The sequence below is a fragment of the Schistocerca piceifrons genome, chromosome 2 (genome assembly GCF_021461385.2).
Source record: "Schistocerca piceifrons isolate TAMUIC-IGC-003096 chromosome 2, iqSchPice1.1, whole genome shotgun sequence".
NCBI classification, from domain to species: Eukaryota; Metazoa; Arthropoda; class Insecta; order Orthoptera; family Acrididae; genus Schistocerca; species Schistocerca piceifrons.
Genome location: NC_060139.1, coordinates 991,785,538 through 991,810,656, shown reverse-complemented (window position 1 = coordinate 991,810,656; position 25,119 = coordinate 991,785,538). Strand labels below are relative to the sequence as shown.

Genomic DNA, 25,119 nt, shown 5'->3' with positions numbered 1-25,119 from the left:
ACATAGGTCTTACAGAATGAAGTAGGTGCCAAAATAGAACCTAGATTTCTAAATAGAACATTGTATAAAAGTAATTACAGGCCAATGGAACAGAAATAGCAGCTTGTCATGTTAGCTAATTTATGACAAGACATATTACCAGGTTGCTTGCCAAAGACGTAACTTTGAAGTATGGTCCACCATAGGTAATGATCTCTGATAGTGCAAAATCTTCCAGTCAAGACTGGTTTCAGAAGTGATGTCATGATGCTACATCTTCCATAGGACAACAACTACCTACCACTCTCACTTTCAGACAAATGGCATTACAGAACATTTTGTGAGGTCATTGGCACATACTCTATTGATGTACTGTGGCCTTAAACTAAAAGAACGGGGCATGGTACTGTCCATCATGACTTCCACACACAACACAGCAAAGAAAGACATGGCAGTATTCACATAATTTTCTCTAATCTATAGTTGCAAAGCAGAACTAGCAACACAGACTTCGCTTCCACTTTAACCTAACAGTGCTCAAGATGATTACATCAAAATGCACGTCATCATAACTGAAGTGGTAAGATAAGTGGCATGCATACACACCCTAGATGCCCAGGATAATGACCACCAATGTTTTAATGCCAAACAACAATCTGTAAGTTACAACCCTGGATTTTCACACCTATGTGGAACATTTAGCTAACAGAAAAGTCATAAAATGCTACTTTAGCCCATACTGAACCCCAAGTTGCTAATGAGACACCACCTACAAGATGATGATGATGGTCCTTGACTGAGTAGACCAAATCAAAGACATGTCATCCATGTTCTTTGCATGAAGCTCTATCACAATCATGAGTCACAGATCAACAACAGGAGCTTCTGAAAAATGCAAATGAAGACTTGCCCAAGAACTGCGATGCCTCAATGGAAGTGGCTTCATATAAATGCCACACTAATTATGAGGACATGACAATGCAATGTGAGGATTCAGAAGTACCACCATATGAAGTAGGTTTGGCCATAAGGTCAGTGTGTAACAGTCTTCTTGATGTGCCTGTATGCAACTCAGTGTGTCATTTTTATAGTGAGTTGCAATCTACCCTTTTCATAATATTGTCAACATTAAAACAAGATGCTTAAGGTGAGAATGGTGAATGACTCCTCACCCTGCTTATGTGATCCACTGCTGCTTTCACTATTTCAACTCTGAAAGCTACCTATTAGCTTTATATTGTATTCCTTTCCCTTGCTTCATTCAATCATTGCCTACTTCTCCTTTGGAAACTCACAATAATTTGTGGTTCTTTCAATTTAAACTAATCTCTCTCCTCGATTTCCAATTGCTTAAGTGGTTTATATCATATGGTTGGAATAATGACTAGTTTCTTACAAAATATTATCATAAAGGAAAATCTTTGTCTTCTAACGGGTTTTATTTAAGATTGTATCTCACAATATTAATTAACTTCTCAATGTCAGCTATTTATTTTTTGCCCCCTGAGTACTTGAAGAAATGTTTTGTCAGGCCAATGTTATTCAGTCCATATAAATGGCCAAAAACTATCTGTCTTCTTTCCACAACTGTTTCTGCTATTTTTTCTAGGTTTTGATATATTGCATTATTACTTAATAATCTTGTACTTAGGCACTGTAGTTTTACTGCCAAGTTGTAATGCATTATATTTATATTTCTAGCTACACACCTTTATTGTAAATGTTGTTTTGTTATTCCATGTGTCCTTTCCATTTTGTGACACCTTTCATTTACAGCAAATTATTTTATCCTGTTTTCTTGAATTATCTCACCTATTCTTTTATAATCATGTGTGACTCAGTGATGACACAAATTTAGGTATGCTTCTTTCTTGCTGTGTCAGTCTTATATCTGTGACACTGTTCAGTCACTCATGGAAATAGTGTTGAAGATATACACTAATTTCCACTTTTTCTTGTTTTGTGAAGGTTTAAGTCTGACTGCTGTCAAGTAAGTTAGAATACATACAGATAAATATTCTCATGTTATTCCGTTTCTATACATGGGGTGAGTCAAAAAAAGTTCACAAACTGACATGGCATAATGGGTATACAAAAAGGACCAGTAATCACATAGGAACTGGGGGTTGCAGATGCCATAAGAGGGCACTACAGCCGTGAGAGCACATTGCTATACAAAAACAGGTGGAGAGCATGGAGATTGTGACAATTCCCACCGTGGAAGTGTTGGGAATAACATGGCTAGCAACACATACCATACAACGGCTGAAACACATTTGATTATGGAGTGGCCAACTGCAGTGGATGAGAAGCTGTGTGATTGTATCACGCGAAATATGGTGATAGAAAGGTACTATGCCACACATTATTCTCCACCCTGCATCACCAACTGTGCAAAACTGGGGCTCATTCCATGACACAAGCCAGATCCTGGCCACCAATGAGCAGCACAGATGGTTGCAACAAAAGAATGTGTTCTCAAAAGGGTGCAGCTTATGCCATCAAAAAGTCCACAAGCTCTATCCCAAGCCCCTAATATCCCCCAACCCTGTCTGGCACATTGTATGTGATGAAGGACTACATCTGTTTCATTTCCAATGCATCCAGGCAGTGCAACTGGTGGACTACAAGAAGGGCATGGGATCTGCATGGTGGTTTCTGCAGAAATCCACTGCAGAACAAAGCTTCAAGCGGGTCCGCTTCACCAATGAGAGTGTGATGAATGCTCACAATCTGCATACATGGGCCAATGTGAACCCACAAGCTACATGTATGCTTGCCTCACAACACAAATTTATCCTTAATGTGGGGTCTGGTATTGTCAGTGTCTACTGAATTGGCCTATATATACTCACAGACTAACTTGATAGTCACACATATCTCAGATTCCTGCAAGAGGCTCTGCTGGACATGCTGAATGATGTTCCCATTTATTTGTTTCTGCATTTGATTTCAGCATGATGGAGCCACAAGTATTTCAGCAGGCAAGTGAGGTCACATCTTCAGGCAACCTTTCCCAGCAGCTGGACTGATCACAATGGATCAGTCAAATGGCCACCATGATCACCCGATCTCTCCCTTACTGATTTTTTTTCCTGTGGGGTTATCAAAAGTGCCTTGTGTATGAAACACCTGTTACATTACGGTAGACCTAATGGGCAGGATTGCTGTGGAAACACAATGTCTTTGAGATACACCAGGTATCTTTGAGAGGATGTCCCATTCAATGCAGTGTGTCTTAATGCATCTGGACAAAACTTTGAGCATCTCACACTGTGGGCCTCCATTTGTAGCACGTGATTCCCAGTTCCTATGTGATTACTGCACAGTGTACCACGTCAGTTTGTAATTGTTTCTTTTTTTATCACCCTCTATAAACACAAATTATGCTGGACAAGGATTAAATCTAGGCTTCTTGTTTGGTATACAGTTTTCACTGTGTTCACATAATGAACTTTCATGTATGAAAGTCTTCTTTGAACAATGGAAAATCAGGGATGGAATAACAACAACATGAATCACAATAGATTGCTACACACAACACAAATAAGGCATTGAGTAGCAGGCAGGAACATATAAAAGTACGCTAAGCTACCAAAGTCTTTTTCAGATGTAGAAAAACACACACACATTCATAGAAGCATAAGTCAAACACACACACATGTGACCACTGTTGTATCCAGGCATTAAGTCCTGACTGCAATGAGGTGCAGTTCAGATGCTACCCTCATCAGAAGTCAGTGGCTCTTTGTGTGTGGTGAGTACCAGTCTATCCTAACTTATAACAACTCTTTTGAGTTTCGCAACTGAACTCTTGGTACCAATTATGTTTTGAGCTGTTGTGATAAGTTAAAACTCAATGGTAAGGTTGAGACGCAAACCTGGATCTCTGCTTTTCACAGGCATTGCACTATTAACTGAACATCCTTGCATACGTACAGACTGATTATAGATTCTGATGTAAATGTAGTTTCTTGGCAACACAGTACAGTAAGTGTCTGACTGCATAGCCAAAGACCTCAGGTCAAATTTTCAGCTGGGACTAGGATTTTTCTGTCACTTACCGTATTATTTCCTTCACCTTTGATGATCACAATTATCTTCAAATTAACTGTTAACCAAATTTCGATTCATATGTGCTAAAGGGGCTACAATACACTGAGAAATGTTTTCTTGATGATATGATGATGACCAACCTGAACAGATTTATCCCGTTGACGATCAAATACTCGCATTTTTTCACAAATATCTGCTTTTTCATCTGTTGGAAATATATTTGGAACTTCTCCAGAATTCAGAAGGTTGCTGAGATCTTCAAGAAAGGACTCTTCTTTGATCTGACAATTAAAAACAAAATGTTGAATTATTTAACTTAATTATTATTTAAATTACACATCTAACTATACAAATACGAGTTAATCAACTACTGAACTGGTGAATTTTTGCAATAATAAAATGTGAATAAAACTAAATTTGGTAATTGTAAAACATACATCTTATTGCAAGCATAGGCTCCTTGACCTTGTCTACGTATTAACATTCTGAAGCAGTATTAGTCCTATAATTCTGCACAACATGTTTACTGCCACAATTTTTGGGAAGATATGTGATGCATGCCAGCAGTTTTATATGACATCTTAAATTTTGTCACCCTGTGTGATCTAATTAAAAAGTTGGAACACTTTTCTTGTTTCAGCTATGTAACTTCAGCAAGTCACCTATATCACATTCAAAACAGGCCTTGTTGTTTTGAGAAACCTGTAGGCCTGTTTGCACAGCTCCTATCCACTAGTCATATAATTACCAAATTCTTTCGATCTTCTCTTCTGAAAGCTTCTCCTCACACCTGTGGAGAAGGGCTAGGGAAGTTAATAATAAAGATGCCATTTGAGCACTAACATAATAAAATCCCCTTTGAGTTAGAGTGTGCAGATAGATATAACAGACCAGTAAATGGCTGATTTGTAAGTGAGAAATGAAATACAACCGCTCCCCACAGTTGTAACTATCAGTTTTCTAAATAAACTGAGATACTGAATCAATGTCTTTCTTTAAACCCTGAAGACATGAGCTGTACTCTTATTCTGTTATGTTACCAACATGAGAGACTCAATTACTGGTACTACATTCACATACATACTCCACAAGACACAGTATGGTGTGTGGCAGAGGGAACCTTGTACCACTACTTCTTATTTCCTTTACTGTTCCACTCACAAATAAAACAAGGGAAAAATAACTGACCATATGCTGCCATAAAAGTCATTATTTCTCATTGTATCTTATCTTTGTGGTCCATATGTAAAATGAATGTTGGTGGCAGCAGAACTGTTCTGCAGTCAATTTGAAATGCTGGTTGTCTAAGTTTTCTTAACATTGTTCCTCAAAAAGAACATTGTCTTCCCTCTAGAAATTCCCATTTTTGTTTCCGAAGCACCTCCATAATATATGTGAGTCAATATTTAAATGATATGGCTGTGTCAAGCAGGGCACTACTAACATGGTATCTGAAAACTATGGGTTTGTTTTTCCAACTCAACCACACTAATTTACATTTTTCTACATTTAGAGCTACACGCCATCATCACACCAACTATAAATTTTGTCTAAGTCATCTTGTGTTCTCCTGCAGTCACCCAAGCTAATAAGGGGCCAATGCTGTAGAGTATCCTTTTCAAAACTGAATTTTGGTCCCATTTGGACCTGGCAGATTTTTATATTTGCAAGTCTTTCAGTTCCTGTACACGAAAGCATCTTCAGCAAACAACAGCAGATTATTGCCCATTCTGTCTACCACAACAGTGATGTATATAGAATATAATGGGGTCCTATCAAACGTCTCTGGGGCACTCCTGAAGATAACACTTGTCTATGATGAACACTTTCCATTGAGGACAACATGCTGGGTCTATTACTTAAGACATCTTTGAGCCACTCAAATTTCTGTTAACTTACTTTCATATGAATTCAGTTCCTGCAGTGGGGTACAATGTAAAATTTCAGAACACCAGAAATATGGAATCTGTCCCTTGTCGCCGGCTGTTGTGGCTGAGCTGTTCTAGACGCTTCAGTCTGGAACTGCGTGACTGCTATTGTCGCAGGTTCGAATCGTACCTCGGGCATGGGTGTGTGTGATGTCCTTAGGTTAGTTATGTTTAATTAGTTCTAGCGGACTGATGACCTCATATGTTAAGTCCCATAGTGCTCAGAGCCATTTGAACCATTTTTTGTCCCTTGTCCTCCATCCATAGTTCATAGTATATCATCTGAGAAAAGGGTAAGTTGAATTTCACACAAATGATGATTTTTAAAACCATACTGGTCCCTGGATGTTAGCTATATTGTATTCAGAATCATAATATGTTCAAGAATTCTGCAACAAAGCAATGTTAAGGGTATTAGTCTGTAATTTTGCATGTCCATTCTTTTACCCTTCTTATATACAGGAGTCACCTGTGCTTTTTTCTACCCACTTGTGACTTTGTGATGGGCGAGAAATTTGTTATAAATGCAAGCTAATAAGGGGCCAATGCTGCAGAATATTCTTTTCAAAACTGAATTAGGGGTCCATCTGGATGTGGCTGCTTATTTGTTTTTCAACTCCTTCAGTTGTTTTTCTATGCCAGGGATACATATTACTATGTATATCATTCATATGGGAACTGTGCATTTTTTGAAGGACGGTATGTTTGTAAGATCCTCCTGCAAGGCAGATTTCTTAAAAATGAAATTTAAAACTTCGGCTTCTGTATTGCTATCTTCTGCTGTCACACCAGACTGGTCAACGAGTGGCTGGATGGAAGCCTTGGACCTCCTTAGCAATTTTTCAGAGCAACGTAATTTTCTTAGGTTCACAGTCAGCTCTATTTCTAAGGTACGACAGTAGTAGTTGTATAGTATGCTTCATGCATAATTCTTTCCACAGATGCACAAATCTCCACTAACCTTTGCCTGAGGTCAATTATGAGTTATCTTTCTGACCAAGAGTGCAACAGCCTTTGCTTCCTCAGCATTTTCTGAATCTCGTTGCTGAAACATGGAAGGCCTTTACCATCCTTAATCCACTTAGTAGGCACATACTTCTTCAGATCCTGATCTACAGCCTATTTAAAATTTGAACATAATTCCTTTTTGCCACAAAGTGGAATCAGACCATGTCACTTCACTGTCTAAGTGAAATGCTGACAACTGCTTTGCTGCCCTTTGTAGCAGAGAGACTCTCACTTGCCTTCTTGACTGATTTATTCACTTTCATAATCATATTTGCTATGGTGACATCCTGATCACTAATACCCACCTCTGTACTGACATAATTGACAAGATCCAGACTGTTTGTAGCTACAATGTCTAAGATATTTCCACTGCAAGTGAACAACTGAAGTAGCCGCTCGCTCATAACAGTTTTCAGAAAACATATTCAAAAGCATTTTCCAAAACTGTCTGTCTGTACCCCATGCAGCAAATCCATAGACGTTGCAGCCTACACTAAGCAGATTTAAGTCACCTCCAGCTAGTACTGTATGATCTGGGAATTTACACACTGCTTTTTTCTTTGAATGACTCTGGAACTGCCATAGTGGAATCAGGTGTCTGGTAGAAACATCCAACAATTAACTTCATTTCACCTAGACCTGTTATATGCAACCAGATAACTTCAGTGTCACATTCAATTTCGACTTCAATAGACGCAATATTTTTGTCAACTGCAATGGAAATGCTCCCTCCTATGGCATCTAACCTGTCTTTCTGATATACATTCCAAGACTTGCTAAATATATCAGAGTTTCTACTTTGGTCCCAAGAATAATTTGAGTGTGAGAACTTTTCTGGAAGGCAGTAACGTTGGGAACTTTGTTACAAAAACTTTGACAATTTAGTGACAAAATTCTGACAATCAAAGCGTCTGGATAGGATCTGATTTTGCTATCTGTGTATCAACTGATATGTGTTCATCAAAGCACCTCAAACCATAGCCTAGCCTTAAAAACCTATATGTGTACTTCTTAAGTAGTCTGCTACTTGAGTAGCTGCTTCATTTTTGTACTGCACCTCTGACCTATCAAGGGGAGTCCTCCAGTTTATCACATGAGAATGCAGGTCCATAAATCTGCAGCCGAGACTGTCACAGAGTTGAAAAACCTTTTGGTTGAGAGCCTCCCCTCAGCTCCAAACCAGAGTACCACGATCAACTCCAGGAACATGAATGCATCTCGTGCACAAGGCCAGAAACATTCACCACCTTCGTCCAACATCTGTATGAACTGAGGATGGCCTAAGAACCCAAGCAACAGGCATCGTTGGTGCCAATCTGAGCCACAACTTGTGGATGACTGCATCCTGCATGTTGGCAGCCACAGGCAAGGCCATCTCAACATCTTGTATGAGGCCCCCAATAGACATACTGAGTGCACATTAGCTTCCTTACCAGCCCTGAGCGCTATCTTCCTAAGGGGCTCCATAGCACACCTAACATTGGAGCTCCCAGTAACTAGAAGACCCCTGCCCATGTGTGTCAGCTCAGACGTTACTGAAAGAACAGCCTCCTGTTCACTCAGTGTGTGAATAGGTGATACCAGTCAGCCAGCCTCTACACTAGCCCCCTGCCTCAAGCAATATGGATGCGTTACCACCTGCATTTCGCCCTGCCATAAGGGCTGATCCACCACATTGGGTTTCTAGGAGTTGCCTTGCCAGCAGTTCCATTGGCCAAAACAAGCAACACGTGAGGTGTCCCACATGACATGCCAGAATCCCTGCTACAGCTACATCCTGATGCAGCAGCTTGAACGTGGCTGACCATAGCCAAAAGCACATTCAGCTGTTCACAAACTTCAGCTAGCTCCTCCCATGTCTGCACACAGTATGCACTCTTCCTACCTATCCTAGTGTAACTAACTGAAGTAGTAAGCTGTAAAAGCACATGGAAACCTAGTTATGTAACTTCCTACCCTCTTGGGATGTCACCAATGAACGTTGATGCCTTAATGATTATGTAGCTGGCTGTTCAGAGAAAATGAAAACTGCACTACAGACTGGCTGAATTTACACTTACAGTTAAAAATATGAGATGAAATGTGTCAAACAGGAAAACACACAAGAAATTTAAGAAATATATTAATAGGAAAAGACAGGAATAGCTAAATATGAAACTTTTCACTCTACAGCTGAGGGCCTGACAGACTGGCTTAGTAAACCAACAGATTCTTGTCTTTAAACCACAAGAAATGCACTACCACTGTGCTATGGACTGAATTTACACTTGCAGTTACAAAATGCAAGATCAAACATCTGTAACAGAAAAACATGCATGAAATTTAAAAGTACTACTAAGAAAACACAGGAAAAGCTAAATACATAATTTGTCCCTACCCTATGGCTCCTACCCCTGTGACTGACCCCACTGCAAGACTTACCCTATGCACTTTTCTACCACCACCTACCTATACCAGTCCTGAGACTGGCAAAACATATACTATCAAAGAGAGAGCCACCTGTGAAATGACACATCATATAACATCTGTTATGTGAATACTGTTCAGCCTTCCACATCACCAAGTTATCAGTTAGGATGAATGGGCAAAGGCAGAGCTTGCATACTGGCAACACATAATATCCTGTTGTACAGCATACCCTACAATATGACAGTCATGACCTCAGTGCCACCTGCATTCTTGCCCTGAACACCAGTTTCTTAGATCTCTGTAGGTGGGATCTGGCACTACAGCAGGTCCTTGGTTGTTGCAACACACCTGGCCTTAATATATAGTAATTTCTTTAGTATCAGCATTTTTTTACACTAGCAATTCCTTTCTTCACTTCCTTTTAGTTTTTTACTTCTTGTATTTTCTGACATGTCTATTTTTTCCGTCCCCCTCCCACCTCTGTCACATGCAATGCACTTAGTCTCTCACGCCTATTAACTCATGATTGATATTTTAGCAGAAAGCTCTGTCTTGTATATTACCCTATCTTCCACCTTTAAGCTTCCAGGTTTTCAAAACTTGTCTGGTGCAGCACCCAACGATCAGTCTCCCCTGATGCAGGTTCTGGGCCACTTTTCTGAACTGTACCACTTTTCCTAAATCTCACCAGTCCTTTCCCTTCACCCCTCGTCCTGCCCATTACTTTTGTTAATATAAATACATGACCTGTCGCTCTGGAGATGTGAACGGGTAACAGCTGAGGGCTTATCGTTTACATGAGTTTAATTATGAAATTTCATAAAGAAGCATGTGAAAAAGTGAGGTATCATATATCAGCAGAGTCCAATACTGATAACAAATCCACTGAATGATTTATATTTCTATTCTTGTTGTGCTCCTATGTTATTTTGGTTTTCATTAAAGTTATTTTCCACTTATTATTTGTTTTCTTAATGAAATTTAATAAACAAGCATGCAAATAGGGATATGATCAATCTCCTACATCACAACTGATCTTGTTCTGAAAAACACCTGGCTCAACAGAAGATTAAGCATAGAAATGTGAAACAAGTTGTCTTATATTCATGTTATACATCCAAATGTATATATGGATGCAAGCAGATTATCTACAGTTTTCTTAGTACTGTTGTGAGACAATAAATCCCATCCATCACCTTTTATGCAATACAAAAGTATAAATTCTTCTGTGGAGATAAGAGCAGTTGTCAAGAAGGAACCTTTTCAGTTTGTATTTAAATTTAAGATTGCTGTCTATTGGACATTTTAAACCTTTGCTAAGTGATCAAAAATTTTGGTGGCTGCATTGTGCACCCCCGTTTTGTGCTAAAGACAACATTGACGTGGTGTAATGAGTGACATTTTTTCTTCTGGGATTGTAACTATGTACACCACTGCAGTAGCCATCAGAAAGATCGCGGGAGGTGCACATCGGCACGGCGCGTCACAGACGGTAGTTGCCGCAAGTAGAGTCCCGTCCACCAGAGGGCACGCGAGAATTCGGACGCGACCTCTGCCGGTGGAACAATAGCAACAACAACAACTCAGGCAGCACGGGCCATGCCCATTCAGTTCACATCGGGCATGCCTAGGACACAGTCCCAGTCTACGGTAAGTGAAGTGCGATGGAAAACGTGAACACTGTTACTACACAATTGGCAATGAGTAGGGCCGTTCTTTCGCCTGTTGCGTCGTTGTTCCGGTTTCGCAGCTTATCCACGGCATGGAAGATTTAGTGCGGGTTTTGGTTGAGCACCAGATGGAGCTCATGGCCACCATGAAACAAGTGCTTCTGGTGTTGCTCTCCACGCAGTTTGCTCAAGCGCCATTCCCTCCTCCCTTTCCCCCGTATGACGAGACGGCGGAGGATTGGGACGCATTTCCAGGTGTTTCATGTTGCCGATGCAGAGGTATGTCGTGCTCTTTTCTTGTCTTGGATATCTCCCTCGCTGTATCAAGTTTTGCGGCAGCTAGCGCCGTTGAAGGAACCCTCGTTCTTGTCTTTTGAAGCATTGCTTTCATTGCTGTCTTCATATTATCGCCGCCACATGCATGTTGTGGCGGCTAGGGTCGAGTTCTATCAATGCATGAAACAACCCCATCAGTCTTACCGGGCGTGGGCCGCTACCCTGCACGGTCTTAGTCGCAAGTGTCAGTTTGTCACGGAGCAGTCGCGAGAGTCGTATGCCCACGTTATGGTATGCAACGTCATTGTACATTCGGCCCCTGATAGGGAGGTCCGGCAACAGGCCCTGCAGTTAGAAGACCCTTCCCTTGAGGAAGTCCTGTCCATTGCTCAATTGTATGAAGTCTCTCACAACGCAGATCAACAGTTAGAAGCGTGGTGCGACGTCGCGGTGGTTCAGGGTGGTGCGGCCGCGTCCACTGCGTCCAGGGTGGACGATGTGCGAGCGGTACAATCCAGCCATTACGGCCGCTCCTGCACGTTGCATAAACAGAGCTCCGGCCGCCGGCCCCTGTTACCGTCCTGTGCGTCATGCTATATACATCATGATCGGTCAGAGTGCCCCCAGCATTGGGCCGTTTGCCGCAAATGTAATAAAAAAGAGACATTGCTAAAGTTTGCCACTCAGCCTCAAAAGAATCAAAGGAAGCAGGTACAGAGGACATGGACGTTGACATTCAGGAAGTTTCATCGGGCCAGGCTCCCGATGCATCGGCACACAAACTCTTTAGCGAGGTGTCGGTTCGGTCACGCCGATTACAACTGCAGGTAGATACGGGCGCGGCAGTTTCTTTGTTGAATGCACAAACTTACTCTGACCTTGGATTGCCCCCGTTGGCGCCAGTTTACTGGCGTCTACGCAGTTATGGTAAACAGTTCATTCCCCTACTGGGTCAATTCACTACCGACGTGACTTACAAATCGGTCACTCGGCCTATTACTTTTATTGTTGTCAGTGATGCAAGCTAAGCTAACCTTTTTGGCCTGGATGCCTTTCAAGTTTTCGGTTTTTCTATCGCTGACACCATACAGTTGGTCTCCGAAGACATTCCCTATCAATCATTGGAATCTTTGATCTCAGACTTTCCAGATATCTTTGAGGAGGGCCTGGGGCATGTTTCGGACTTTGAAGCTCACTTAACGTTGAAGGCGTCAGGCTTGCCCGCGTTTTCTACGTGCGAGGCAGATCCCCTTGGCTCTCTGCCCTCAGGTAAAAGAAGAGCTAGACCGGCTGACAGCTCTAGGGGTCGTTCTTCCCATTTTTTCTAGTGAGTGGGCTTCGCCCCTCATTATTGTCACGAAACCCTCGGGAAAATTACGTCTTTGTGGCGATTTCAAGGCCACCATTAATTCCCTATTGGTGGTGGACACCTAGCCTTTGCCTCGTGCTGATGAATTGTTCTCCGCCGTGGCGGGAGGCCAATATTTTTCGAAAATCGATCTTTCAGACGCTTATCATCAGATACCACTTGATGAGGACTCCAAATGGCTGGTGGTCGTCAACACCCCGTTAGGCCTTTACCAATACCAGTGGTTGGCCTTCGGAATATCCAGTGTCCCGGCGATATTCCAGTGTTATCTTGAGCATGTCAATCACCGGCCGCAGCATGAAGGAACACTTGCACAACCATCACACCCTCTTTCTCAAATTCAGGTCCGTGGGCTTGCGTTGCAACCTGCGTAAGTCAAACTTCTTCCAGCCGTCCATTGAGTATGTGGGCTACACCATCTCTCGGCATGGCGTCCAGCCGCCAGAAAGTTTGGTCCAATGTATCATTGACCTCCCTCGGCCCGCTTCGCTGAAGGAGTTACAAGCTTTTTTAGGCAAGATTGCCTATTACCACCAGTTCATTCCCAGGGCAGCATCCTCTTCATGGCCGCCTGAAACCCAAGCATGGGAACGTGTTCACATTGATTTTGCGGGTCCGTTTCTGAATGGCTTTTAGCTCATTGTCATTGATGCTTATTCCCGATTCCCATATGTGGTTCGCTGCTCCTCAACCACTTCAGAAGTTGTAATCCAGGCACTAGGAAAAATCTTTTCTGTGGAAGGTCTGCCAGTCACCCTGGTCTCGGACAATGGACCTCAGTTTATTTCACAGACCTTCCAGGATTTTTGTAGGCACTTCGGTATTTGGCACGTTTGCTCTACCCCCTTTCATCCACAATCGAATGGGGAAGCCGAGCACATGATGCGCACATTTAAGATGCAGATGAAAAACTATGTGCATGAATTTCCTGCAGAGGAGGCATTGACGTTTTTCCTGGCGGCATACAGGACCACACCAATGGAAGAACACAGCCCCGCAGAGCTCCTCCACGGGCGCCAACCTAGGACTCTGCTGCACCTCCTCCAGCCTGGTCCTCGCCAGTGTTCGCAAAATGGAGTACCTGGCTTTCCACTGGGTATGTCAGTCTGGGCACGTGGGTTTGGTCACAATCCATGTTGGATACCAGTGGTGGTCCTGCGCCGAAATGGCCGCCGGCTCTATACCTTGCGGGCGGGGGACCGGGAGGTACGTCATCACCAAAATCAGCTACATCCATGTTTGAGCACCCACCCTCCGACTACTCAGGCACCAGCTTCCCCATTCCCGGCACCCGTGTTGGTTTTTCAGAAGACGTTACCGCCTCTCCCCAACGTGACTCCGCCGCACTGCGATGGTTCTCAGCCTTGGTAGCCTCCAGTAGCTCCAGCACTGGCATCACCATTGTTAGAGATGCCCCAACGAGAGCCGGCCCCCCTTGCAGGCTCGGTTTCTCAGGAGGCTGGTTCACCTGTGGTCGTCCCTTCCCCATCGTCCCCGCAACTGGGTCTTGCCCCTCCCGAGGTGGATCAGGAAAGGAAATCGACGGCTTGTCTCCCATTCTGTCCCGGGCTCCGGTGGTGGGACGACGGGGGCCTCTTTGTGTGGGTCACTTCCAGCTGTATTCGAAGGTTCCGACTCGAGGGTTGGCAGATCCCCTCAACTCTAGCCTTCCGACGGACGTGGAGGTCATCGCTCCTACCCAACACTCCACCTTCCAACGCAGTGGATCACAGTGGCTTCACCCCCCGAAGGAGGAGGAGTGCAGTAGCCATCAGACAGATCGCGGGAGGCGCACGTTGGCACGGCGCGTCACAGACGGTAGTTGCCGCAAGTAGAGTCCCGTCCACCAGAAAGCATGCAAGAATTCGGACGTGACCTCTGCTGGCGGAACAACAACAAAAACAACAACAACAACAACAACTCAGGCAGCACGGGCCGTGCCCATTCAGTTGACATCGGGCATGCCTAGGACACAGTCCCGGTCTACGCTAAGTGAAGTGCGACGGAAAACGTGAACAGTGTTACTACAACCACCATTCCTCTTGAACTGCAGTGGATTATTCACTACAAACTTCATAAGTGAATAAATATATTGTGGGATCAGTCAGTACTCATGATGCCCGGGCCCTTACAGTGTTCTGCAAGATGATCATGGGTGAGCACCACATATTAGTCTTACAGCAAATTTCTGAGTAATCAACACTTTATTTCTTAAAGCTGAGTTGCCCCAGAACATTACTCCATATGACATTACTGAATAAAAATACTCAAAATATGTCAACTTACTGATTTGTCTCTACCCATGATTTGGAATGATTCCAACTGCAAATGTGCCTGAAATAAGTTTGTTTAGGAGCTACAAAATGTGTTTTGATAGTTTAAATTCTCATTAATATGGAACACTTAAAAATCTGGACGTTTGTACCCTAGTGATTATTTACTCACCATGTGTTATACATATCACTGGTGGAGTACTTCCAGATGTGCAGAACTGAATATGTTGTATCTTTTTTAAATAAATAGTAAGATTATTCACAGAAAAACACTCAATAATACTTTTAAGAAAAGTATTTGCAAATTCTGCTGTTGCTGTATGTGTATTTGGATTGATTACAAACTAGTGTCATATTAAAATGGAATAATTACGCTTCTTGTATTTTAGACAAAAGGTCATTAACAAATACGAGAAACAATAGTGGATTTGAGTTTGATGCTTCTGGAACCCTATAAGAGATTTCGACCCAGCCAGAAAAATTTCCCCTGCTTACACTGGTTGAATTATTAAATATTACATTCTGTTTACTTTTAGTTACATACACCATTATCCACTGGTTTCCTGTACCATAAATTCCATAAAACCTCAGTTTGTCAAGGAGAATATTATGGTTACCGCACAAAGGAACAGTCCAATCCGACATGTCAAAACAAGTCCTGAAATTTTGTACACAGGAAGCAAACACCTAAAGGAACACTTTGTCAAAATTTTAGCTGCTAAGATGCAATTCAAGTATTTTTCTTTTTTTTATATTGAAAAACAACAAATTCACAGCTTGCCAGACAGCTGGAGGAATGTACACGCCTACCATAGCTGTAGCACACTGTGTACATGCAATATGGCAGGTGCATAGTCTTGTTTGATGGTGAGTCAGTAAAAAGATAACACCACATGATGCATTCATAATTTGTAAGGTGAATTTGAGTTCCTGCTGATAATTTCTCTGACACAACTTTCAACATCTACTATTTTTGAATTTGCAACTCATTTAATATCCACAATAATTAGCTAAGTGTTAAATATGGAGATAAAACTGAATTAATAAAACTGAACTAATTTCCCTTGTTTTTTTTTTTTTTTTCATATATGCTTGCTAATAGGATAAGTGTTCATGCAGCTTCCAGAGTTTCACAATAATGTGGAATCCAGTCAACATTTTCAACCTTGCACTGATGAAATATGAGGATTGTAATATACAACTTAAATTACCCACTTCTTCTGAAAAACTACATATGTATTATTTAGTAATTAATTTCCTGAACTTTCATTTGAATGATGTCGACATTTCGTTAGAAATTCAGGAAACAGGAAAGAAGAAACATCATAAATACTCTACCGTATCTTTGAACTGTGGTTCAAATAATGATTGTTGTGCTAACTAAAGTCCAAAACAAAAAGACAGTGCCTTTCTAGCTCAAAGAAAACATTACAGTAATAGTTTTCAGTGACAGAAAGAAAGGCTGTAAATGTTTTGGTTAAACGGACGAGGAAGAAAATCCTTACAGTTAGGCAATGCACAAAGCTGGTTTCATTTCATAAAATTTGAATGCAAATTATACAAATGGAAGACAGATTTACAAAAAGTATGAAATATGCACCAAAATGAAACTTGCAGAAGGGTGAAAGAAAAACTATTCTAAAGATATTAAACTGCTCATGTCAGTCAGTTTACTGTTACCAGGGGAGATCTGTGAGACAGGGTCCTCTGAACTGCAAATGAGATGAACAATACTAATATACCGGCTTCTTAAATATAGTTAATCAGCTTCAGGAAATTGTCCAGAAATGGAAATCGCAAAATTATGAAGCTGCCTCAAGTAAATGTATAGAGGACACATCATTAATGAGCAATACTATAGATAAAATCATAGCTGACATGATATGATACTTTATGTTATCTCCTAAAAATCAGCCAGGTTTTGAGCAAGAACTGTGTGCAAATTGCACATTATCATTTCAAATTAGGAAAGAGAGAGTCACTTTGCAGCTGGTGAATACTATGACACATTAGCATATAACAGTGCCCGAGGTGTGTATCAGTGGATTACTCTTTCCACAGCAATATATATCTTTCTTCAGGAAACTCAGGCAAATTATGACCAAAAAAAATAAAAAACCAACCATTCAGTTGCAAAAATCTTGTAACTGATACGGCAAAATCCAGAAAAATGGGAGAGAATAAGTTGCAATATTATATTCAAAATGTTTTCTTACCAGTTGCAGAAAATAATTGCTGGCTCTTGGCCTGGACATAAAAACATCTCCATCTTAGAAGGACGATGAAAAGAAGTTTAATATAATTCAGATTCCATGCAGAACTAACAGTGTGATTCGGCCTCTCAATAAAGAAACTTTTCAACAATGTAAAGCATTTTGCAGAAAATTGTTGGACAATACAATTTCTGAAAGCCCTTTGTCACTTCAAGTTCATCAATAGAACAGTATCGTTAATTCTCAGACATTTGTGCACCATCATTACGCATAACCATGTTTTCATCAAGTACATCTCATAATCAGCACAGTATGCAAACCCAAGAACCAATTTCCTAGAGTTCATTCACCCAGTATTTGAGAATGATAGCAGTAGGCGACTTCCATGAAACTTAACACATAATTTGAAACCTCTGCAAAAAATTTTATCACTGAGACCCCCACAAAATGTGTTCATATAGAAAAACCTCACCATCAGGAGTAACATCTTAAATTATTACTTCTTTAATACTAATCTTATTTGCAACACATTTTTCAGACAGTATCCACTTATACGACTGAACGTAGCAGCAAAAATTTATAATTGTTTGACACATCCTTCAGGAGACATAACATCATAAATACTGAAAGAAGCCAAAAACAAACTTTTGCTTAAAATGGAGCACAAATTAGCCAAATTACACTCTTCCAGTGTTCGATAATGAAAGCACTTAGTGACTTCCAATGAACTTTATACATAATTTCAAATCTTTTCTAAATTCTTTCTCACTTACATGTTTAAGGACACTATTTAACACATTCTCCCTTTGCAAAGTAATCATTGGAGTACAATTCTTTAAAGAACTGGGGGTGGTAGGTTTATTGGTGTTGAGTAAGCTCTGAATTAAAAGGGCGTAGATAATCCAGTCTGGATTATCTGTACATAGTTCCACAGTTTTTGAAAAAATGAAACCAAAGTCTGAAGTACAGGGTGTACATAAAGTCCAGGAACAGTTTCAATTATTCATTGCACAAGATCTAAACATTGTACAGATGTCATACATATTGCATTTTGAAGATAAACTCTGAAAGAGTTTTTTGTACAAACATTGAATATGCAAACCCTGAGTGACCTGCCAGATGTCAATACGGAAATCGAATTCTTGCCATACCCACCCCAGAATGGCATTGTCGACTGTGGCAGTCGCTTCCCGTATTCTCTCCCGGACGTCTGCTACATCACATGGTAGAGGTGGTACATACACCAGATCTTTAATGTGTTCCCACAAAAAAAGTCACATGGAGTGAGATCTGGTGATCGGGGATGCCATTTCAGGAAACAGCTCCATCTGTAGCATGGCACCTGCACTCACCAACTTTGCGACTAGCCCTGACTATCGCCAAATTACCAAGCTATGCTGTGGCAGTATACACAGAGGAAAAAAATGCCACTTTCCTGTTTATACATTTACCTAGCCTTTTCCTTAGGAGCTAAAGTTTGATTATTTCCTGGAAGCAACTGATATGAAATACTCTTTGTAAATAAGGTGTATGTTTCCAGTAAGTGACCTTGAAGTAATGAAGTGTACTTTAACTGTGACATTTAGCATGTTTTGTAAAACTATAAAACAGCAATTTCTGGTAAAAACTTGTGCATTTTTGATTATCCATGTCTTAAAATTACCTATGAAGCCTCAAGTTCACATAAACTTGAATAACTGGGAATTTACTGTATGTTAAGAAGAAAAATATCTGATACATACCTGAGAGTCTGTGAACAGAAATACAACATGCTGATCAGAAGAACACGTCCGTTTCAAAATTGTTTTTATGTCTTCATGCCATTCTGTCATCCCATATAATTTTGTTATTTCAACCTATGAGTAATAACCAGAAAGAAAGTTAATTATATTTTATTCAAACAAAGAATAATATCAATTTATTTTCATCTACCATACAAATGTACGTAATACATCAAGAAGAAAAGAAAGAAATTATATTTTCTATGACACGGTATCAAAAAGTTATATTCTTTCGATAAATCCTGGTGGTTTGGGACACATGTAAAGTAATTTTTATTCTGTGGTACAAAATAAATATGTTAGTGATTAATGTTATGAATATAACAGAGGGAAACATTCCACGTGGGAAAAATATATCTAAAAAGAAAGATGATGAAACTTACCAAACAAAAGCGCTGGCAGGTCGATAGACACACAAACAAACACAAACATACACACAAAATTCTAGCTTTCGCAACCAATGGTTGCCTCGTCAGGAAAGAGGGAAGGAGAAGGAAAGACAAAAGGATATGGGTTTTAAGGGAGAGGGTAAGGAGTCATTCCAATCCCGGGAGCAGAAAGACTTACCTTAGGGGGAAAAAAGGACAGGTATACACTCGCACACACACACATATCCATCCACACATACACAGACACAAGCAGACATTTGTAAAGGCCCAAACTCTTTGCCTTTACAAATGTCTGCTTGTGTCTGTGTATGTGTGGATGGATATGTGTGTGTGTGTGCGAGTGTATACCTGTCCTTTTTTCCCCCTAACGTAAGTCTTTCCGCTCCCGGGATTGGAATGACTCCTTACCCTCTCCCTTAAAACCCATATCCTTTTGTCTTTCCTTCTCCTTCCCTCTTTCCTGACGAGGCAACCATTGGTTGCGAAAGCTAGAATTTTGTGTGTATGTTTGTGTTTGTTTGTGTGTCTATCGACCTGCCAGCGCTTTTGTTTGGTAAGTTTCATCATCTTTCTTTTTAGATATATTAGTGATTAATGTGTATGATTTATGACAAATTCTAAGTGAATAAAGAGACAGTTCACTAAAATAAACACTAAGCCTTACAGCATTAACCCTAAATCACTTTCCTCAGATCATTATCATCACAGACAGGGAATTTCAATGAAGAAAGTATACAAAAATGCTTTCCAAGCTATAGTGTTAGTCTCCAGAGTTGAGGCAGTTTTGCAGAAAACTAGACATACTTACATCTACAGCAAACACTATAGCTCAAGTACTTTCTTTTATTCCATTATCAGTAATCTTATTATTTATAAGGTTCAGGTACCTCAGACAGTAAAAACAGAGTTCCTGTAGGACCACAAGGTCGTCTGTCTGTGTGTATGTCTGTACATCTGTTAGGATCCTTTTTCCTCTGATAAATGGGTGGATATATTAAGCTGAAATTTAAGTTAAATACTAAGGTGTATGGTCACTTGGCAGTGTAAATAATTTAAGATTCTAAAACAATGCAGTCATGAACCATGGACCTTGCCGTTGGTGGGAGGCTTGCATGCCTCAGCGATACAGATAGCCGTACCGTAGGTACAACCACAATGGAGGGGTATCTGTTGAGAGGCCAGACAAATGTGTGGTTCCTGAAGAGGGGCAGCAGCCTTTTCAGTAGTTGCAAGGGCAACAGTCTGGATGACTGACTGATCTGGTCTTGTAACACTAACCAAAACGGCCTTCTTGTGCTGGTACTGCGAACGGCTGAAAGCAAGGGGAAACTACGGCCATAATTTTTTGAGAGGGCATGCAGCTTTACTGTATGATTAAATGATGATGGTGCCATTTTGGGTAAAATATTCCGGAGGTAAAATAGTCCCCCATTCGGATCTCTGGGCAGGGACTACTCAAGAGGATGTCGTTATCAGGAAAAAGAAAACTGGCGTTCTACGGATCGGAGCGTGGAATGTCAGATCCCTTAATCGGGCAGGTAGGTTAGAAAATTTAAAAAGGGAAATGGATAGGTTGAAGTTAGATATAGTGGGAATTAGTGAAGTTTGGTGGAAGGAGGAACAAGACTTCTGGTCAGGTGACTACAGGGTTATAAACACAAAATCAACTAGGGGTAATGCAGGAGTAGGTTTAATAATGAATAGCAAAATAGGAATGTGGGTAAGCTACTACAAACAGCATAGTGAACACATTATTGTGGCCAAGATAGATACGAAGCCCACGCCTACTACAGTAGTACAAGTTTATATGCCAACTAGCTCTGCAGATGAAGAAGAAATTGAAGAAATGTATTATGAAATAAAAGAAATTATTCAGATTGTGAAGGGAGACGAAAATTTAATAGTCATGGGTGACTGGAATTCAGCAGTAGGAAAAGGGAGAGAAGGAAACATAGTGGGTGAATATGGATTGGGGGTAAGAAATGAAAGAGGAAGCTGCCTGGTAGAATTTTGCACGGAGCACAACTTAATCATAACTAACATTTGGTTCAAGAATCATGAAAGAAGGCTGTATACATGGAAGAAACCTGGAGATACTGACAGGTTTCAGATAGATTGTATAATGGTAAGACAGAGATTTAGGAACCAGGTTTTAAATTGTAAGACATTTCCAGGGGCAGATGTGGATTCTGACCACAAATATTGGTTATGACCTGTAGATTAAAACTGAAGAAACTGCAAAAAGGTGGGAATTTAAGGAGATGGGACCTGGATAAACTGACTAAACCAGAGGTTGTACAGAGTTTCAGGGAGAGCATAAGGGAATAATTGACAGGAATGGGGGAAAGAAATACAGTAGAAGACGAATGGGTAGCTTTGAGGGATGAAGTAGTGAAGGCAGCAGAGGATCAAGTAGGTAAAAAGATGAGGGCTAGTAGAAATCCTTGGGTGACAGAAGAAATACTGAATTTAATTGATGAAAGGAGAAAATATAAAAATGCAGTAAATGAAGCAGGCAAAAAGGAAGTGCAAAATGGCTAAGCAGGCATGGCTAGAGGACAAATGTAAGGTTGTAGAGGCTTATCTCACTAGGGGTAAGATATATATAGCCTACAGAAAAATTAAAGAGACCTTCGAGAAAAGAGAACCACTTATATGGAAATCAAAAGCTCAGATGGAAACCCAGTTCTAAGCAAAGAAGGGAAAGCAGAAAGGTGGAAGGAGTATATAGAGGGTCTATACAAGGGCAATGTACTTGAGGACAACATTATGGAAACGGAAGAGGATGTAGATGAAGATGAAATGGGAGATATAATACTGCGTGAAGAGTTTGAGAGAGCACTGAAAGACCTGAGTCGAAATAAGGCCCCGGGAGTAGACAACATTCCATTAGAAATACTGAAACCCTTGGGAGAGCAAGTCCTGACGAAACTCTACCATCTGGTGAGCAAGATCTTTCAAACAGGCGAAATACCCTCAGACTTCAAGAAGAATATAATAATTCCAATCCCAAAGAAAGCAGGTGCTGACAAATGTGAAAATTACTGAACTATCAGTTTGATAAGTCACGGCTGCAAAATACTAACGCGGATTCTTTACAGACGAATTGAAAACCTTATAGAAGCCGACCTCAGGGAAGATCAGTTTGGATTCCGTAGAAATGTTGGAACACGTGAGGCAATACTGACCCTACGACTTATCTTAGAAGCTAGATTAAGGAAAGGCAAACCTACGTTTCTAGCATTTGTAGACTTAGAGAAAGCTTTTGACAATGTTGATTGGAATACTCTCTTTCAATTTATGAAGGTGGCAGGGGTAAAATACAGGGAGCCAAAGGCTATTTACAATTTTTACAGAAACCAGATGGCAGTTATAAGGGTCGAGGGGTATGAAAGGGAAACAGTGGTTGGGAAGGGAGTGAGACAGGGTTGTAGCCTGTCCCCAATGTTATTCAATCTGTATATTGAGCAAGCAGTGAAGGAAACAAAAGAAAAATTTGGAGTAGCTATTAAAATCCATGGAGAAGAAATAAAAACTTTGAGGTTCGCAGATGACATTGTAATTCTGTCAGAGACAGCAAAGGACTTGGAAGAGCAGTTGAATGGAATGGATAGTGTCTTGAAAGGAGGGTATAAGATGAACATTAACAAAAGCAAAACGAGGATAATGGAATGTTGTCGAATTAAGTCGGGTGATGCTGAGGGAATTAGATTAGGAAATGAGACACTTAAAGTAGTAAAGGAGTTTTGCTATTTGGGGAGCAAAATAACTCATGATGGTCGAAGTAGAGAGGATATAAAATGTAGACTGGCAATGGCAAGGAAAGCATTTCTGAAGAAGAGAAATTTGTTAACATCGAGTATAGATTTAAGTGTCAGGAAGTCGATTCTGAAAGTATTTGTATGGAGTGTAGCCATGTATGGAAGTGAAACATGGACAATAAATAGTTTGGACAAGAAGAGAATAGAAGCTTTTGAAATGTGGTGCTACAGAAGAATGTTGAAGATTAGGTGGGAAGATCACGTAACTAATGAGGAGGTATTGAATAGGATTGAGGAGAAGAGAAGTTTGTGGCATAACTTGACTAGAAGAAGGGATCGGTTGGTACGACATGTCCTGAGGCATCAAGGGATCACAAATTTAGCATTGGAGGGCAGCTGCAGCGTGGAGGGTAAAAATTGTAGAGGGAGACCAAGAGATGAATACACTAAGCAGATTCAGAAGGATGTAGGTTGCAGTAGGTACTGGGAGATGAAGAAGCGTGCACAGGATTGAGTAGCATGGAGAGCTGCATCAAACCAGTCTCAGGACTGAAGACCACAACAACAACAACAACAACAACAGCTTGTATGTGGGAACATGTTGTTTTATTTATTTATGTTGTATGGCAAGTTGTTGATGTATTATTTTTGCTACATTGTCTTGCCTTCTGGTGTATTCTGTATTTGCTAGTATTGTACATCCGCTTGTGATGTGATCTACTGTTTTTATTTGTTGTTTGCAAAGTCTGCATTTATCTGTTGTGGTATTGGGATCTTTAATATATGCTTGCTGTGATATCTGTTGTTTATTGTTTGATCCTGTATTGCAATCATGAATCCTTCCAGCTCGCTGTATATATTGCCTTTTCGTAGCCATGTTGATCGATGTGTGGCTGTGTTAGATGATACGGGTGCTTGCCATGTAGTGTTTTCTTTTTCCAATTTATTTTCTTTGTATCTGTTGATGTTATGTGATCTAAAGGGTTGTAGAAGTGGGTATGAAATTGCAATGGTGTAGCCGATGTATTTATATGAGTGATTGCTTTGTGTATTTTGCTAGTTTCTGCTCGTTCTATGAAGAATTTTCTTAAATTGTCTACCTGTCCATAATGTAGGTTTCTTTATGTCGATAAATCCCCTTCCTCCTTCCTTTCTGCTTAATGTGAATCTCTCTGTTGCTGAATGTATGTGATGTATTCTATATTTGTGGCATTGTGACCGTGTAAGTGTATTGAGTGCTTCTAGGTCTGTGTTACTCCATTTCACTACTCCAAATGAGTAGGTCAATATGGGTATAGCATAAGTATTTATGGCTTTTGTCTTGTTTCTTGCTGTCAATTCTATTTTCAGTATTTTTGTCAGTCTATGTCTATATTTTTCTTTTAGTTCTTCTTTAATATTTGTATTATCTATTCCTATTTTTTGTCTGTATCCTAGATATTTGTAGGCATCTTTTTTTTCCATCGCTTCTATGCAGTCGCTGTGGTCATCCAAAATGTAATCTTCTTGTTTAGTGTGTTTTCCCTTTACTATGCTATTTTTCTTACATTTGTCTGTTCCAAAAGCCATATTTATATTACTGCAGAATACTTCTGTTATATTTAGTAATTGGTTGAGTTGTTGATTTGTTGCTGCCAGTAGTTTTAGATCATCCATGTATAGCAAATGTGTGATTTTGTGTTGGTATGTTCCAGTAATATTATATCCATAATTTGTATTATTTAGCATGTTGGATAATGGGTTCAGAGCAAGGCGGAACCAGAAAGGACTTAATGAGTCTCCTTGGTATATTCCATGCTTAATCTGTATTGGTTGTGATGTGATATTATTTGAATTTGTTTGGATATTAAGTGTGGTTTTCCAATTTTTCATTACTATGTTTAGGAACTGTATCAATTTAGGATCTACTTTGCATATTTCCAATATTTGTAGTAATCATGAGTGGGATACACTATCAAAAGCTTTTTGGTAATCAATGTATGCGTAGTGTAGTGACCTTTGTATGGT

The 25,119-nt window shown here is 40.4% G+C and overlaps 1 protein-coding gene across 1 annotated transcript in view; it reads right to left on the bottom strand.

Moving 5' to 3' along the window:
* The window catches only part of LOC124776746 (dynein axonemal heavy chain 7-like), an 881,127-nt gene that overhangs the window by 442,925 nt on the left and 413,083 nt on the right, over positions 1-25,119 (bottom strand). Inside the window, 2 exon segments of the mRNA XM_047251871.1 lie at positions 4,176-4,316; positions 18,924-19,037. Of these exon segments, the coding sequence (XP_047107827.1) occupies positions 4,176-4,316; positions 18,924-19,037 (255 nt within the window).